The sequence below is a fragment of the Protopterus annectens genome, chromosome 6.part1, assembly GCF_019279795.1.
Source record: "Protopterus annectens isolate FY-2018-M chromosome 6.part1, PAN1.0, whole genome shotgun sequence".
Lineage (NCBI taxonomy): Eukaryota > Metazoa > Chordata > Ceratodontiformes > Protopteridae > Protopterus > Protopterus annectens.
In genome coordinates this window covers 180,208,838-180,228,162 of record NC_056738.1, presented here as the reverse complement: position 1 = coordinate 180,228,162, position 19,325 = coordinate 180,208,838, and the positions used below count along the sequence as shown (strand labels likewise).

The 19,325-nt window shown below is 41.9% G+C and overlaps 1 protein-coding gene across 7 annotated transcripts in view; it reads right to left on the bottom strand.

Moving 5' to 3' along the window:
- The window catches only part of MARK2 (microtubule affinity regulating kinase 2), a 2,737,523-nt gene that overhangs the window by 2,071,999 nt on the left and 646,199 nt on the right, over positions 1–19,325 (bottom strand). For all 7 annotated transcript variants that reach the window (XM_044075616.1, XM_044075618.1, XM_044075619.1 and 4 more), the window contains exon 3: positions 2,131–2,184. In XM_044075616.1, coding sequence (XP_043931551.1) covers positions 2,131–2,184 — 54 coding nt within the window. The remainder of the gene's footprint in view (positions 1–2,130; positions 2,185–19,325) is intronic.

The window sequence follows — 19,325 nt, the reverse complement described above, 5'->3', positions numbered from 1 at the left end:
AGAAGAGTTCCAAATTACAATTGGCCATGCGTGTCTGATAGTTTAATGTTCTGAAGGCCAGGGTGGCTGAGGTACAGATCTTCTTTCCCAGCCTCTCCAGCTGTCTGCTGTTTATCTGAAGACAGAAAAAAAGTGGAGGAAGTGACCTGGAGGCCTTGTCAGAGGCAACAGATATAACAGAAGAATCTGCAACTAGTGCCTTGAAAAGAAACTGACAGTCCTTGTGTACCCTGTAGTACCTCTCAGGCTTTTTAGGGGCAGGAGGTTGATAGTCTGAATGAGTGGAGGTGGATGCAAAAGCATCCAAAAAACTTGGTATAACAAGAGAAATGGATGAAGGACTATGGGACTGTACTTGGGAGGTCATAATAATGTTTCTGGACCTCAGACATAACTGTACTGTCCCATTTGAAGTGGTCACAAATTATAGATACAGTCTCTCCAAAAGAAATCTCCTCCAGAGGGGATTCTCTTCCATTAGAATCCTCTTCTGGGGAGGCGTAGTCCAAAGGAGAGTGGATTTGTGAAGAGTAATCCAAAGGGTCATCCATTCTCTTCCAAAGAGGAATCTTCCTCTGAACTGGGTTGAGGCCTAGGTCTTTTCAGTGGAGAGGCAGGCCAGGCTGGTCAGGATGTAGGGTGACCTGGAAGAGGCCTAACCACCATAAAGGCCTTAAAAAGGCCTCAAGAGAAGTTTAGCCATTCCTTCTGTGGGTCTTGGGGGGGGGGGGGGATGCTTGGTTCTTTGCTTCTTCTTTCCAGGGGTATTCATGCGGTGCAAAGGAGGGCCAGAAGTAGGCCTACATTCGACAATCAGAGTCAATGTCATCTCTAACAATCTGCGTAACTCCCCTGGCGCTCTCAGACACAATCAGCCTGGGTTACCCCTGGACGTTGGGAGACAAACGTCTGAGCGGCCTCTCTGGACATGCAAATGTCCAGAGCCAAGACAGCCATCAAAACGGGCTCAGCCTCTGGGTCCAGATCCTGGTCTGCATGTACCTACGAGCTCTCAAGTGCTTTGGGAGAGAAGTCAGACTCAAGATGCTCGGCTTCATTTTCAGGCCTATGTTTTTTGGCCTTACATTTAGCAGGCTTGGCCATCAAGTCCGAGGAGGGATCCATCTCACTTTTTGCCAAAAGCTAAAGATGCTGGTTTTCAAGGTAGATCGCAAGGGAGGACAACAGACTATGGAGGGTCTTTAGTACGAAAGGCTGGCAGATGCAGCAGTTTTTGTGGTCGTGCTGAGGGCAGAGGCAAAAAAAGGCACTGAGTGTGACTATCCTTATGTAGAATATGTCTTCCACAGTCACACTTCCCCTTCCTGGATAACATTAACTTCACTAAGGAATAAGGTAGCAAAAAAGGCTTCCTCAACAGGGCACTTACCTTAGAAATCTGCAATTACAACAGCAGAGCAACCATCCAGGACTAGCAATCCGACTGGTGGCAGTGAAGTTCTGATGCTGGTGTGCGCATATGTCTCTTATGGCCGACGTCTGTTGGTGGCCTACGTCAGACATACCGTGCACCCAAGGTAGTTAAAGACTTTGGTATACTGGCTGACATCGGGCACTGCCTTAGCAGGCAACTCCCTTATGTCAGGAATACTGCAACAGATGAATAGAAGGACATACTCCTGATTCGCTCATCCGAAACACTACACGATACCTCTACTTACCAGAGCTTAAAAAGAAGTTTAACATCCCCCTTTTATCTATCCACTTCTAGCATGTATTTCCTAAACAAAAGTGCAGTGAAGACAGCTGCCACATCCATGTCTGCATATCCAGACTTCTCAACTGTCCGAAAACTAACAGCATCAGTAGGAAAATATATAATCTTGGAATCATCCACAGATATTTCTAATTTTCAAATACTTCAGCAATGTTGGACATATGTTTATGCTGGAAACAAAGCAAATATGTACACGAATTTGAAAGAGGATCAATATCAACCAGGAAAATTTCTTGTCCTATGGTCTCAGTCCAGTTAAATGCATGCAATGATTTAAAAAAAAAAAAAAGTGTAGATGCTATGACTGTATTCGAACACTTAACTGCTTATTTTTAGACTGCTTAAACTAGCCCTTTCTTACTGCACAGTATGATGTACTTGGCAAGTCTTACCTTCTGAAGGCTAGATGAGTTCAACTGAGTTTTGTCAATTATCTTTACAGCAACCTAAAAGAAAAGACAAACCAATCATTACTTCTGCAAAGGAATCTTCTGATAAATTTATCACATGGTGCGTTATTCACTCAACACACTCCAACATTCATGTTCAAAAATACTTGCAAAATGAAGTTTCACTTCACAGATTACATTTCACTATTAAAACAATAACTCTCCAACAATGTTTACTAGGATAATGCTGAGCTGTTTTCTTCTTTTTCTTTTTCTTTATCAAAAGGAATATAAAGTCACAGAGCACCTACAAATAGGCAGTTTCTTCCAAGCTGGATTATTGTACATATACACAAATAGCCAGCCAAGATATTCTGTAAGTATCTACAAGTACGCTGATCACAAGGATCCAAACTGTACAACAGAGGTAACCACCACTCACTTGTCTAATGATCAAGCAGAATGGTGACATAGAGAAATACTGCAGTAATACAATATACCTGGAAGTTTATAAACTGACATCATGGCCAGAGGGAAAATATACTTATGTATATAAATATATTCTTCTTCTTTCGGCTTTTCCTGGTTAGGGGTCGCAACAGCAGATCACCTGTCCGCTCATGACTGGCAGTGGAGTTTTACGGTGTCGAGTTGCCAGCCCGGCGCCCAACCTTCCACAGAAGGCACACACACACTCACACCTAGGGCCAATTTAGAGTGTCCAATCCACCTACAGCATGGTCTTTGGGATGTGGGAGGAAACCGGAGCACCTGGAGGAAACCCATGCGACCACAGGGAGGACATGTAGACTCCATACAAAAGGCACCCCAGCCGAGGATGGAACCAGAGAACCTCTTGCTGTGAGGTGGCAATGCTAAATGCTGCACCACCGTGGCCACCCCCTTATGTGTGTGTGTGTGTGTGTGTGTGTGTGTGTGTGTGTACAGAAATCCCAAAGTCCCTCAATATCCACATCTGCATAAGTGCAGGTAGTCAAACAAAATTATGGTAAAAAAACACAAGCCTGTCCATATGGGTAAACATTCCTTCTGCACTACAACTATCAAGTGAAGAACAAAACCACTGCAGACTTTACTTTACAGCAAATTACCAAGGAGTCACGTCACTAAAAAGTGCAGTTGTGTACACTTACCATAAATGTAGATGTTAGAGTGTATTCACTGTTGCAGTCATTACATTTGGGTAATCTGCTGGCAGGCTGCCCTCAGTCGGCCTGAATTCCAAAGTCTTGGGTCCTGCGTCAGTTGCTGTCTTCTCTTCCATGACATCAGGTTGTCAGGGGTATAAAACATGCAGCCGATGTCATTTTCTTTAGTTTTTCTTGCCCCCAAAAAGGTAGCAAAATTTTAGCCTGCCCTGGACTTAGAGTAGAGAGGCAAATGGTAATGCTTTGTAAAGGTGTGAACTGAACTCCAAGTAGCAGCCTCTAGAATGTCTTTGGTAGGTACTCCTCTGAAAAAGGCTGCTTAAGTAGCTGCAGCTCTGGTGGAATGAGACCTAATGCCCTTGGGCACAGGTTTACCATGGTGTAAGTAGCAGAAACGGATGAGGTGGCTTATCCACTTTGAAATGGTCTGCTTTGAAATAGCCTTTCCTTCTGATCCTGCAGCATATGACACTAGTAATTGCTCAGTTTTTCTTAGAGCTTTAGTCCTGCTCAAGAAGAATCTTAGCTGTCTGTGTACGTCCAAGGAATGCAGAATTCTCTCCCCTTTGTTCTGTGGATTTGGATAAAAGGTTGGCAGATGAATTGTTTGGTTAAGAGACACACTGGAAACCACCTTCGGCATAAAAGTAGGATTTGTCCTCAGAGACACCCTGTCTGGGTAAAATATGATAAAAGGCTCTACAGTCATGAGGGCCTGTAGCTCTGAAACTCTTCTTGCTGAAGTATATGCTAGTAGCAGAGCTGTCTTCCATGATAAGAACTTTATATCAGCGGTAGCAGCTGGTTCAAATGGAGGCAGGGTGAGCTTTTCCAACACATAACTGAGGTCCCATGCAGGTAATGGTGATCTTCTAGGAGGCCTTAAATTTTTGGCTCCTCTAAGATACTGCTTTAGGAAAGGATGAGAAAAGATTGCTGGCTCCACATTGTAATGAGCCGAAATGGCAGAGCCATCGATTTTGATTGATGAGAAAGATAGGCCTTAGTCAAGCATCTCAGTATTGTAATTTCGGAAGAATATGTGGCTCTGCTGTATCAGTTCCTTGTGCTTGATTCCAAGCACAGAATCCCTTCCATTTGTCAGCATAAGATTTTTTAGTACTAGGCCTTCTGGCTTCCAAAATGACATCCATCACAGCTTTACTGATAGTTGTCATTTGTATGATTACATGATTAGCCATGCTGCCAGGTTCAGAGTCTGTAGCTGATTGTGCAGGATCTGATTGTTTTGCTGGGACAGTAGTTGTGGTCTTTGAGGCAAGGTCCAAGCTGGGTATTGAGACAGGTTCCTTAGGAGTGGGTACCAGTATTGGCGGGGCCAGTCTGGGGCAATTAATACCATCTTTGGCTTCTCTTGTTTGACTTTTAGGAGGACCTTGGGTAGAAGAGGCAGAGGTTTTTCCAACTGAAGGATAGGGCGTCCACTTTCCATGCTTGTCTGTGATAAGTCCTTGTGCAGAATCTTTTCAACTGATAATTTTGAGGAGAGGCAAATAGATCTATGTCTGGGCTCCCCCATTTCTCTGTTATCATGCTGAAGACTTGTGGATTTAGTTTCCACTCGTGAGGATCTATAAGGTTTCTGCTTAAATAGTCTGCCAGAGTGTTTTGTTTTCCTGGCAGGAATTGAGCTTGAAGATGTATTTGGTAGGTCAAAGCCGTGTCCCACAGTGCCATGGCTAATCTGCAAAGGGGGTATGAGTGTGTGCCCCCTTGCTTGTTTATATACCACATGACTGTGGTGTTGTCCATCTTTATCAATAGTTGTCCTGGATGAAGCAAGTCCTTGAAGGCTGTTAGGGCATTTTGAACAGCTAGCATCTCTTTCTGGTGGATATGTAAATGCATTTGTTTTGGTGCTCATATACCCTGAATACATCTTCCTGCCATGTGGGCCCCCAGGCATAATCTGATGCGTCTGTTGTTAAGGTTTGGCTGGCAGGGGGTAGAATGAAGGGCCTTCCCATGTTTTGCCCACCATAGAAACTCCTGTTGCAAGCATGGAATGAGAGGAATCATTGTTTCCAGACTGTGTGAATGTTGACTCCAGAAACTTTTTAGGTACCACTGAAGTTTCCTCATATGCAGTCTTGCATATGGAGTCAGTAGGATGCAGGATGCCATGAAGCCCAGAGACTGCAGAATTTGTCTTGCAGAAGACTGGGTTTTTGTTGGCATCAGTTTGAAGTAAGTAGTCAGTTGCCTTTGTTTGTCTGGCGTGAGGTAAGCCATCTGGGCAGTTGTATTCAAGCATGCACCCAGGAATGTTATCTTTTGAGAGGGTACCAGCTGTGATTTCTTTTCGTTTATTGTGTACCCTAGGCATGCTAGAAGCCTTTTCACAAACGCCAAGTGTCGAAGAAGAGTGTCCTTGTTCTCTGCTTGAATGAGACAGTCGCCCAAGTAAGGCTATATTTGTATACTTCTTTGTCTGCAAAATGCAATTACTGGTGCCAGGCACTTTGTAAAGACCCTGGGCACAGTAGATAAGCCAAAGGGCAGTGCAGAGAATTGGTAATGCATTAAGCCAGCCTTGAATCTGAGGTATCTTCTGCAAGACCGTCTTATTGGGACATGCAGGTATGCCTCTTTTAGGTCTAAAGTCACCAGCCAAGCATTCTTGCCCAGCATGGGCAGAAGCTGCTGCAAAGTCAGCATTTTGAATTTTGGATTCCATGTATGTGTTCAAAATCGAAAAATCCAATATTGGCTGCCAGGCCTTGTCCTTTCTGGGTACCAAGAATAGTCTTGAGTAAAAGCCTTGTCCTTTTTCCTGTGCTGGTACTGTCTGAATGGCCCCCATATCCATGAAGGACGTAACTTGTTTCTGTGCCTCTGCCCACTGATTTTTTGGCAGATCTGGCCAACCATTTGCCATTGGCAGAGTGTGGAAATGGAATCTGTATCCCTGTGATACGATGTTTAGTACCCACTTGTCCTGGGTTAACTGCCAATTTTGAGCAAAAAGTGCAAATTTTCCCACTATGTGTGCTGCCAAAAGATAAGTGCTTGGTGTAGGCAGAGGGCATTGGGATTGTTTTCTGTAGGTTTGCGCTTTATCTCCTCCAGATTTGGAGGTGGTTGCGCCCCATTGCTTTGACCTGTATGAGTCTTGCGCCTGGTATCTGGAACCCTTAGGGCATCCGGATTTGCCCCATTTGAGCTCTGTCTGACACAGGAAAGGACCAGTTTTTTGTAGGCCAGTGTTTACTGAATTTTGGTGGCTGCACTTGTAAGAAGTCTTTAACAGTTTGCATAGACTTTGCTTTGTCTTCCCTTTTCTTTAAAACCTCTTCTGCCTTAATACCAAACAGAAATTCATGCTGTAAAGGTGCATCTAGCAACTCAGCTTTAACATCATCAGGCAAATTTTGTTCCTTTAACCAGGCATGTCTCCTAATCACAGATCCAGTAACTGCGGCCCTGCAGGAGGCCTCTAAAGAATCAAAACCACATTGCAAAGTATGCTTTCCAACTTATTCAGCTGCATGCAATAATTCCTGCAATTCTTTATTTTTTGCACATTCTGAAATCAACATCATTTTCTGTTTCAGCAATCCCACAACATGTTGTTGGTACGTAAGCATATGAAATTGACAGTTTAAGGCCCTGATTGCCAAGGCTGCAGATGTATAAACCTTTTCTCCCCATCCGTCCAGTGCCCTTGAATCTCTGTCAGAGGGGGTAGGATTTTTTGCTGTTGAGGTCTTAACTCTCTTTAGACCCTGTGAAATAGTTTCAGGATCAGCAGCAGGGTTTCTAAATAAAAACTGTATGCGAGTCTGTAATATCTGTCAGGCTTACTGGGAGCCGGAGGTAAGAAGTCAGGAGTCAAGCTCTACTCCGAAAACACATCATCCACAATTAAAAGTACAAAAAAGCACCCCCACGGAGTAAATGTTCCCGTAGTGTAGAATACTGCCCACGGTGGTGGTGCTGCGGTAGCACTGTCGCCTCAAAGTAAGACGCTGTCCGGTTCGATTCTCAGCTACAGCGTCTTCTGCGTGGAGACATGCGTGAATGGGCGTACCTTCGTTGAAGGTTGTGCGTCAGGCCTGGCAAGCCGGTACATAAAAGTCAACTGCCAATCATTAGCGGACCGGAGTTCCGCTGTGGCGACCCCTAAAAGCCGAAAGACACAGACAGTGTAGAATATAGATAAAATGAAAAATAATTTGAAGCACATCCACAGGAACAAAGTACAGCTGCACTACTAATTCTCCGAAGTTATAAAATTCTATAGACGCTCAAAAATGCTGCTGCATACAACATAAATTAAATTAATACGCTTTATTGGTACCAGTCGGTAAGTGCTTTCACCATTAAGGCTTCATCTGACCATGCAGTTACAAGTAAATGCAAATCCTTAAATACTCTAAAATCTAACGGTTCATAATTAATTAATAGATGCAATAAAATGACATCATTTTTTGATGCTTGTGAAAGCATATATTTCTCAAAACTTGTTCAATATATCATATAATGAAAAACAATTAATAAATTGTCTGTTTGAACCGTATCTATACAAAAAATTCCATTGTTCTTTAAAACAAAGAACATATAAGAACAAGAATACATATCAATAAAAACTTTTAAAATTACTTTGCATAAATTCATGCATACAAAATTCAACAGCCAAATATTCATTTAGCTCATACAAAAACATAGGTACCATATGAAAATACCTAACTAAATCTATGTACTAGAAAGTATAACTACATAATTTATTTAATAAAGTTATTTAGCTGTTCACTTTTATTCTTCTATTATGTAATACAGGTTTTAAAGGCACCTTGTCATTGAGCCCAGGTTTCTTATCTGCTCTACACCTAATAATCCATCTCAGTTCACATCCTTCTGTATAATTATTAGCATCTCCACCCCGTATACTTGGAGTGATGACTTGTAACACAGAAAATTTAAAAAGATGTATTGGTCCTGCTGTTAGTGTGCGTCTCGCTAGCGCACTGTGTTCAGAACCAATACGTGTGTGATAAATATGATTCTTTCTCAAAGTTTCCTGTTAGTTTTTCCTATATAAAATGCGCTGCATGGCACACATCTAGCAAGATAAATCACGTGTTCTGTTTGACAATCAGCTTTCTCATGAAGTATATACACATAATTTGAAACTGGGTGGAAAAAAGTGTTCCTAGTATCTATACTATCACATTGGTTGCATCTATGACAAGGTTTCGTTCCATTGGCACTATTATCACTAACTCCTCTTTTAAAGGTCTTTGGATGACACAAAATCTGTTTTAAATTCCTTCTGTTCTTAAAGAGAAATTTCGGTTCATCCCCTACTATTTCTCTAATGCTTTCATCCAATAATAAAGTGTCCCAATGCTTCTGCACTATATTCTTCAAATCATTAGTATCTAAAGTGTAAAACATGGGTATTTTTATTTGATTATCTCTCCTCACTATTACTTCTTTATTTAATGGAGTGCTTCTGTCAGAGAAATATGACAAGGTGCCTTTAAAACCTACATTACACACTAGAAGATTAAACGAACAGCTAAATAACTATTAAATAAATTGTGTAGTTATACTTTCTAGTACATAGATTTAGTTAGGTATTTTCATATGGTACCTATGTTTTTGTATGAGCTAAATGAATATTTGGATGTTGAATTTTGTATGCATGAATTTATGCAAAGTAATTTTAAAAGTTTTTATTGCTACGTATTCTTGTTCTTATATGTTCTTTGTTTGTTTTAAAGAACAATGGAATTTTTTGTATAGATACGGTTCAAACAGACAATTCAATTGTTTTTCATTACATGATATACTGAGCAAGTTTTAAGAGAGATGTATGCTTTCACAAGCATCAAGGAAATTATGTCATTTTATTGCATCTATTAATTAATTATGAACCGTTAGATTTTAGAGTATTTAAGGATTTGCGTTTACTTGTAACTGCATGGTCTGATGAAGCCTTAATGGTGAAAGCGCTTACCGACTGGTACCAATAAAGCGTATTGATTTAATTTATGTTGTATGCAACAGCATTTTTGAGCGTCTATAGAATTTTATAACTTCGGAGAATTAGTAGTGCAGCTGTGTTTTGTTCCTGTGGATGTGCTTCTAATTATTTTTCATTTTATCTACATCATCCACAATGTCTAAAACAGGGGGAATGGTTAAAGGCTTGTGCTGAGGGACGATAAGGAAATCCCTGAGCCTCTTTTTTGATTGTGAGAAGTCTTGACTCTCCCAGTGAAAATGCTCCCTCAAAGTATGCAAGGTTTCTCCAAATGAATAATCCTCAGGATGAGATGCAGATGGAATAGGTTCCTCAGCATCAGAATCCTAATAGGGAGGTATAGATAATTCCTGATCAGAAGAAATAGAAACCTGTTCTGAAGATTCATAATCAGTGTCTTGCCTAGGTCTCTTATCTGGAGGGGGATGGGTACCCCTGATCAAGGTAATAAGGTCTTCAGCCATTTTGATCATCTGTTTTTTTAGGGATAAGAGGCCTGTGCACGTGGCTCATGCATCGTTTTTTTAGTTTTTGAAGTTGCTTTTGTCTTTGGTTTTGCAGCTGCCGTCGGTTTTATATACAAATGTTGAGGTCTGAATACACCCTCAGAAGCTGTGCCTGCTCAGCGGCTCAGGACCCATCCAAGGGAGATACATCTGTCGGTCCAATACCTTGAGTATCTTGCGGCATGCCGGACTCCACATGGGTGTCGGTAGAGGCCTGCGACTCGAAGGTAGCAGGTATCAGGGGCTGCGAAAGCACCTCACTGAGTACCAGCGAACCACCTTAGGAGAAGCTTCATCGGTTTTGGATCTTGACTGCCTTTCTCTGTCCTTTTCTTTGCGTTTTTTATGTCCTCAGGTAGTCGGATTGCTATCTGACGACATTTCTGGGTAGTTAAACCTGTTTCCAAAAATCTTTGATGCAAAAATATACCGACGCTTCATAGTGCGTTGGTTAAATCTAGCACAAAACCGACAGCCAGGCACGTTGTGATCAGAGCCTAGGCAAGGAATACAGTATAAATGGAAATCCTTATGAGGTATTTGCTTCCCACAAGTAATACAATTATTAACTTTTTCTGACATCGGTAAAAAGCAAGAAAAAAGTTTCCCCAATGGGGTACTTAGCTTTTGTGAAGACTTCAGTTCTGAAACTCAAACTCGAATATTTCAGTAGTCGGCCGACCGGCACTTGCGAAATGCTTCTGCTTTGGGCACCGCGCGGCAAGAAAGACTAAAGAAAATGGTGTTGGCTGCATGTTTTATACCCCTGATGACCTGACGTCATGGAAGAGAAGACAGCATCTGACGCAGGACCCAAGACTTTGGAACTCAGGCCAACTGAGGGCAACCTGCCAGCAGATTACCCAAATGTAATGACTGGAACAGTGAAACATGATCTGCTTTTTTTTTTTTTTTCCTTTAACCTCCTCCTCCATTTTCAAACTGTTCCCCAAAGTTGGGCTGCATGCAAGAATACAACAATTGATAATACATCATACAAGTAATCAAGGGCAATGAAAGCTTGGAACCATGTACATGGCAAAAGAGTCACAAAGCCTGTGGCACACACGAACTAGGATAAAGTAGTGATCCAGGCCATGAAGAAGCCAGCAAGGGAAGATGGCAGTGAGTGGGCTAATAACACCAGTTCACCCATCTTGCAGACAATTTCTGATCCAGAGTAGTGGGGGCACCCAAAATAAAAACTCTGAGTGCAGCACAGGGATGTGTGCTTAGCTCTGACAAAGTGTGGTCATTAAACAAGCCTTCCACGTGTGACTTATGTGCATATATAAGCATAAAGGAAAAAGTGGGGAGAAAGTAGAGAGCAGACCCACACATCAACTGCTGACACTATAGCAAAAAAAAAAAAAAAAAACAACTTATTTTCCCATGGATCAGGTTCACTATTGCTCAACTTTTGCCTCAAGTGTAAGCAACAAGTTGTGGTTGATGTGTTTCCATCTGGAAGGGGGGGGGGGGGCTCCTCTCAGGAAGTGATACAAGTTGATAAGTTCCAAGTGGGGAAATGCATGGATCAATGGAATATAATCTGGGGTTGGGGGTGGAGATCTGATGGCTGGGGAGGTCTAGAAGGGTACAAAAGGCAATGAAGCCCCCCCCCCCAAAAAAAGGGAAATTCTGAATAATCCGTACAGCTTTCACATATCTGCATCATCAGCAGACTTGATTCTGAATCAAACACTTGAGTAATTACCACACCAGATGTTTCCCTTTTCCCAACCATCATATGATTCTGTCTCAAAAGCTCCCTACCTACAAACAATTTTCTCACTTGTTCCACAGGAGCAGGAGCCAGGCAACCCTGGGCAAAGTGACAGCATTACATAGCCAATTTGTTCCTGTCTGAGAAGCCAAAGCAGTTCATCCTTTCTTCCTATGCCAAAGGTCAGCTCAGAAAGAGTGGGCCAGCCTGCAGGTTCTGCTAAGTGATCCACCCTTCCTTTCCCCTAAGCAGCTTGCTAACTTGTGACAGTTTCCTGGCTAATGGAGAGACATGCACATTTCTATACAAACTCACCTCACCCCAGCTCTGTGATGTTCATGCCACACTGTCAGCGCAAGCTGGCCTGGCCTGCACTGCAGGTGACAGCCTTCCTCTGGTAAGTGCCAACAGTGCAGTAAACTAAGCCACTTTCATCCTCCCAGAGAGGGCAAGTTGGCATTGGTTGCTCATAGCCATCAATACCCCCACAAGACCCCTCATGCCCATGCTAACAATCAAATAAAGGTCGCCTGGGCTGTAGTCAGGTCTTTGTCCCTCTACACTAATGGGCTTCATCATAATGACAGATCTTGGAAGTCAATCACATCTTCTACACCCAACAGAGTAGGAAGCTCAGCAGACAAAACCTACCAAGCTACCAAGAACCTCCCACACCCATCATGTACTGACTGTTGACCACAACAGTACTTCTCTTATAGGGCTGAACAGACAAAAGGAAATGGGTGGGGGAGGAATTTAGAGACCTCAGACCATATACACTTAGGTGAGGAATGAAGGGTATCACAGAATTATCAAAAGTACATAAAACTTTGTTCCATCTACGGAAAATTTCAGGATTAAGACTACAGACATTATTACAGCATGACAAATTAGTTTTCCCAAGTTGCAACTGCCCCATACCCATTCCAAAAGCACCACAGCACTCTCCCTCTCCACATGTGAATTTAGCCAAACTAGAAAGTAAGCTGCTAAGACACCCTTACCTAGGCTGGGGAAAGTGGCTGGAGTTATTACGAAGGAAAGATCCACTCTTCGGATCTAATACCACTGTAAATATATAATCTTCCTACATGTAAAGACTGTGCTCAACAAAACTAATGTGCAGGACTAAGTCCCAAGCTCTTCCTAGTGGCTACACCCATATGAAAACATACTCTTTATAACAATAGCCCTAGAAGCATGTAGAGATCTGTACAGGATATCCAATGTGTAAAGTGGTTCATTGATATTAATAATGGAAGACTATGTAGATGCTGCAGAAATATCAAGAGTTGCATGAAGTCTACTGCAGTAGACATTTCATCAGAATGAGTCTTACTTAATTACTTATGGCAACAACATTGTTAGAAATCATGCAGCCAGTTAAAGTTCAGAAGCTACATCACTCAAAAACTTGGAAGAAAAAGAGAAACAGAATGGGCATCCATACATCCAGTTTTCATTTGGCATACAACCAACAGGTAGTTAATGCACTGCTTGAATGTTTCCCATCAGGGTTAGAATACAATGGAAAGAATACAGGTAAATGGATATGCTCATTTAAACCTAACTTTATTGCAACCTTGGGCATAAAAGTTGAATTTATTACAAGTTTAACTGTCTTTGTGAAAAGGCACATGGGGTGGTTCAGCAGAAATAAAGATAAAATATCATAAAGCCTTCTAAATGAAGTAATGTCTATCAAAGAAAGCAAAATTATTTACTTACCATGACAACAGATCTGTAGGACTGCAATCACCTTCAGTAATTTCTTCTGCTATGGCCAAACGTATTAGGCCACTTGGTACTACAAATTTTCCCAAGCTGCTGCATCCCCCCATTCCATAATGCACTAGCTTTTCTCAGATCTCAGGTAGACACAATGAGGATAAATGAAAGCAAAGGAACCAAGGTTGGGATGGTGGTCATTACTGAATACTGTCCCACTCTTACAAATCCATTATGATTAGTACAGAACTTTCATATCCATATGACAAGCAACCATATGTTCATCCTCAGTAATTAATGCACTAAACTCTACCTAATGGTAAGTCCTAATCCAAAATACTCTACAACAAACTGGCTTTAAAGGAAACTCTGTATCTGGAAGCAAAGTCCAATTTCTTATGTCTGGTGAAGGAGTTCAAGCGGGATTAAGTAGCAGCTGCACAGAAACCAACCACTGAAACATTCTTAAAGAAAGATGAAGAAGCCAAAGCCCCGGCAAAACACCTATAGCAAAATCAGGCAACTGCTTTCCAAAACAAGTATTGCAAAAGTGGATGCAAACGGCAAACCACCAAGAAATGGGTGACCTTTGATATTCTATCATCCCAAGGCTTGCATTGTAGTAAATAACTGGGCACTGCTTCATGGTAGATTTCATCATCTCTAAATAAAATCTCAACTGCATGTGATCATCAAAGCAGGGAAAGAGATGTTCAAGAAAGCTTAAATTAGAAACAACAAAACAAAGCCAATAAAACAAGACTTGCTGAGGCAGAACTCTCAACCCATTCTTCATCATGAAAGATTAGCCTTAAGAATGACAGATGTTGTGGAAGACCAAGCAAGCACATTCAGCAGTGTGTGAATGAAGCACAACTGAATGCAAAATCCTTCAGGAAACAAAACTCTGTTGAAGCAGCCATCTCATACAGAACTTCAGTAAGCTCTTCTAAAACAAAGTAGAGGTCTCAAGGAGAAAGCTACTTATATGACCAAAGCCTAAAGGAAAAGTGCCCTTCAATATGGCACAGGTATTTTCAACAAAGCCAAGGAGGAAATGATCTTGACTCAGATGAAAGCCAGAAATAGAGATCAAATGGACTGACAGAGGAAAAGCTTAAACCTCAATCAAAAAATGCCAGGAAGACAATCTAACACACTAGTCCAATAAAGCTTGGACTGCAGCATAAAAAAGTCTAATCTGTCTCACATTTAGCCTACACGGAAAGCCAAGTTAATCTGTTCCATACTTCTTCCTTGTATTGGACGTCTGGGAATAATAATGGAAATAACCTTCTCCAACGTAAGGATCACAAGCACCTACTGGAACCATAAAGCCAAGCTATGAACTGCAAGGAAATGAATGTCCATGTGACAAATGCCAGACAGATGGAACAGCAACATTTTATTTGTCTTAGGGGGGAAAAAAGTGTCTCCAGATGATGAGACAGTAAAACAGAGAACAAGACCTACCACAGCCAATAAATGGCTAAGAGGATGCCTTTGCCTTGGCACTGGTAAGGCTTGATCTTGCAGATAAACTAGTCTTCAGAGAAGAAAAGCAGAGAGGAACCTTATGGGTCACAGAAGTGCCAGAGCTCCCGCCAAGGGTACCACAATGACAACATAAGGGAAAAGAACATTCATGCACTTAGCATTGGTCAAGGATGCAAACAAGAAACAGCATGCATCTTTCCATCTGCAAAATAATCTCCTCACTGCTAAAGATCTGAGGGGTCATTTCTGTGAGAAGAAATCTGACGAATCTGACTCCCCCAAAGGTATGATGTCTCCCCAAAAAGTTGTCGTAGGATAGACATGCTATCTATTTACATACATCAAGAATCCAGTCAGGGCTATTTGAACAAGTATTTGTATACCCAAAGCAAACTTCAAAGAATCTTTCCTCAGGTAGATGACAAATGCTGGAGGTGTGATGGCGAAGAAAAAGGTAACTGGGAACATATGTTTTTGGAGTGTAATAGGTTGGAAGATTTTAAAAATTCCCTACAGGGTACACTGCCAGGAATACTGGCTGAAAAAATTGCTGTAACTAAGGAAATGATTCTTTTGAGCTGGGACACAAGACATGAGTTGCCTATACATAGTAAGGCCTTTTCAAGTTTAACTCTATTGGCTGCCAAAAAGCAATTACTAGAAAATGGAAATCAAAGTACAAACCACCTGTATTTGAAGTATTAAACATTATAAAAGAGATAAAAGAACTGCAAGTGGGATCTACAGAAAAGGGAAGGAGCCAATTACACAAAAATAAATGGAAATTGTGGAACAAATACATGCAGAATAATGTTCAGGCCGAGAAGTGAGGTTTAAGAGAAGGCATGAATTCAGAAAATTATGTAGTGATGGACTGATAATAGTTATAAAGAAAGAAAAATATGTGATTTATAATGCGAGTAAAAATGTTAATATGGTTTGCTTTATTTATTTATTTTTTTGTTAATGTAGGTCTGCCTATGTCTTAAGTGATAATTTAATAAAGGTGCTTAAAAAATACAGTGGGGGGAGGTTTCTTTGGAAGGACTGCAGCATTAAAGAACTTTCCCCAGCTCCAACATATTGATGTGAAATGAAAAGTCTTCAGATGACCACATTTTTTCGACCATGTGCCTGTTAAAATGCTGCCCACCTCAGATTAGACTCCTCTATTTTGACTCCATCCAAGCTGGTAGGTGACGGAAAAATGGTGGGCATCCAACAACAGTGTGCGCATTTGCATACTCAAACAAGCGACTTGCATGCTCTACCAAGCCTGTAACTTGAAAGAACCTTGAGTAAAACTCTAGCTCTCTGTGGCCAGGTGGGACCTCTGGGAAGGCTCTTTTGCTTAAGAAATACAGCACCTCTAACTATACCTTTTTCTAAAAGAGTGGGACGTGAAGCAAGGGTCACAAAGGTGTCAGCAGGTTAACACAAAGGCAATCTTGTAACGCTTGGTGATGAGCATCCTTACCCAATGGCTGATGATGATTAAAAATGACACTGACTGATGGAGGGACAACAGAACCCCAAATACCTCAGTAGAAAACAGTTGTGCAAGTCCTTAGAACTGCTGCAATCTCCCTAGAGGTGGGACACATTTGCCAGATAATCCTGGACATGGTTACTGCAACCTCCATGGAAAGAGGATTTGCATTCTGCACCAAAGACTCAATTTTGACTGCAATGAAACCTTGGCTTATGATTGCTTTTCTGGGTTGTGGAAAAGCACCTCCACAGAAATGTTCTCTGTACATCCCCCACGTGAGCTTGGACCGCCAAGCCATCCATTTCAGAACCATGAGAGAGGATGCTCATGAACTGGACTTCAGAGTTCTCTGTGAAAACTATGACAGAGACAAACATGGCATCATCCTACACTACTCTTCCCTGTCCAAATCCTTTGTGGCATTAAAGACTACACAAGAAGCTGGCTATAATAGAAACAAAACTGTCTGGGATAACAGCTTCTCCTTCCTTAGAAGGTCCATTAAACAGCTACTCCAAGGTACAGGTCAAAGTGTCAGAAATTCTGAGAAAACAATTCTATCACAACAGTCAGATATGAAAGTGCACTTGGTTGAAAAGATGAGGATGCATAAACACACTTCAAGACAGTCGAGCTCAGAAGACTCCTTGTTGGGTGAAGAGCAGCACTGACTGAGCTGTGCAAGTCTAACAGCTGCTGAGAAAACTGACATATCCATCTTGGGAGGTCGTGACTGAAAAGCATGGTCCATGGTGTGCACAAAAACTTTTTAGCCTTCTTGGGAATAGCAGCCACTGTGTCACTGGCACCCAGGACACATTAGTAACCAGTATAACAATACTAGAAGCTACAATTTTTTATTACATTTCTTTTTGTTAACTGGGCACAGCAATGATCATGCCAGACTACTTTCAGTTTCAACCTAGGAAAAACAAGTTTACAAATCAAAGAAAGCCAAGAAAAAAGTATAAAAAAATACAATTTACAATTCAAGTAGAGAAAGACAAAATAACACAGAGAGACTGTTGTAGAGCAAAAAGCTTTCTGAAGAGGACAAGCGTTCAGCAACACACCCCAACCCATCCTCTTCTGCTGCACCATTTGTATCTCTCTCCAAACTTGGGATCAGCTACGGTGCAGAAAGTAGACTCATCTTCTCCAACTCTGTCCAAAAAAAAATGGGGGGATTCTGAAGAGGAGTCTTCCACTGGCACCAAGGAGGAGAAAATACAGTTGTGTACACTTACAATAAATGTAGATATTCGACTGTATTCACTGTTGCAGTCATTACATTTGGGTAATCTGCTGGCAGGTTGCCCTCAGCCGGCCGGATTAAAGTCTTTGGTCCTGCGTCGGTTGCTGTCCCTTCTTCCATGACGGCAGGTCGTCAGGGGTATAAAACATGCAGCCGACGCCATTACATCAGTTTTTCTTGCCCCAGATGTCAGGTGCCCCCCAAATGGGGAGCCAAATATAAGTAATTAAAAGCACAAAAATATACCTCCAAACAAAAGCAAATACACCAAAAAGGCTTTTAAGCATAGCAAAGGAAAGAAGAGGTATAGTAAGAGAAAAAAACAGGGGGTTGGAGGGAGGGTAACCAGGACTGCAACAGTGAATACACTCGAACATCTACATTTATGGTAAGTGTACACAACTGTACTATGTTCTTCATGTTTCACTGTTGCAGTCATTACATTTGGGTAGATTCCCAAAGCTATGGTTGGGTGGATGGATTAATACAGCATTAGGACCAGCTATAAGGCAGCAGAGGCAAAGCCAGCTCTGGATCTAGAGAAGAAAGGTAAATGGTAATGCTTGGTGAATGTATGACCTGAGCTCCAGGTAGCAGCTTCTAGAATGTCTCTGGTAGGAACACCTCTGGGAACAGCTGTAGAAGTAGATGCAGCCCTGGTGGAATGAGATCTGATCCCCTAGGGGATAGTTTTACCATGGTGCATATAGCAGAAACAAATACAATGGCTTATCCATTTGGAAATAGTCTGCTTTGAAATAACCTTTCCCTCTGCCCCTGCAGCAAATGCCACCAGTAGTTGTTCAGACTTTCTTTGAGATTTTGTCCTGTTTAAGTAAAATCTAAGTTGTCTGTATACATCCAATGAATGCAGAATCCGTTTCCCCTTGTTCTGTAGATTGGGAAAGAAAGTTGGCAAATGAATGGTCTGATTAAGAGCCACACTGGATACCACCTTAGGCATGAAGGATGGATTGGTCCTGAGAGACACCCTGTCCGCATGAAAAATAATGAAAGGTTCCATTGCCATAAGAGCCTGTAATTCGGAAATCCTTCTAGCTGAAGTGACTGCTAAAAGGAAAGCTGTTTTCCAGGAGAGAAATTTTAAGTCTGCAGTACCAGCTAGCTCGAAAGGAGGGAGAGTGAGCTTTTCCAACACAAAATTGAGGTCCCAGGCAGGGGTTGGAGCTCTCCTGGATGGTCTTAAGTTTTTGGCCCCTCTGAGATACTGCTTTAGCAGAGGATGAGAGAAGAGGGGAGGTTCTGTGTTGTAATGAGCTGAAATGGCTGAGGCATGGATTTTTATGGAAGAAAAGGACAGGCCCTTATGAAGCATCTCAGTTAAATATTGTAAATCTGAGGAATATTGGGCACTGTTGTGCTCATCTCTTGTGACTGATTCCAGGCGCAGAATCTTTTCCATTTGTCAGCATAAGATTTTCTAGTACTAGGCCTTCTTGCCTCCAAAATGACATCCATCACAGGTTTGCTGAGGGATGCCAAGGGTGAATTTAGGTGATTAGCCATGCTGCAAGATTCAAAGTTTGGAGCCGAGTGTGCAGAATGTAGTTGTTCTGCTGAGACAGTAAAGTAGGGTGTCCGAGGCAGGTGCCACAGTGGAAGGTGTGACACATTGCACAAGACTGGGTGCCAGTGTTGGCGAGGCCAGCCTGCAGCAATCAAAATAATTTTTGGTTTGCCCTGTTTGACTTTTAGTAGAACTTTGGAGAGCAGAGGCAGAGGGGGAAAGGCATAGACTGATAGAGTTTTCCAGCTGAATGATAGAGCATCCACTTTCCAGGCTTTTGTGTGATG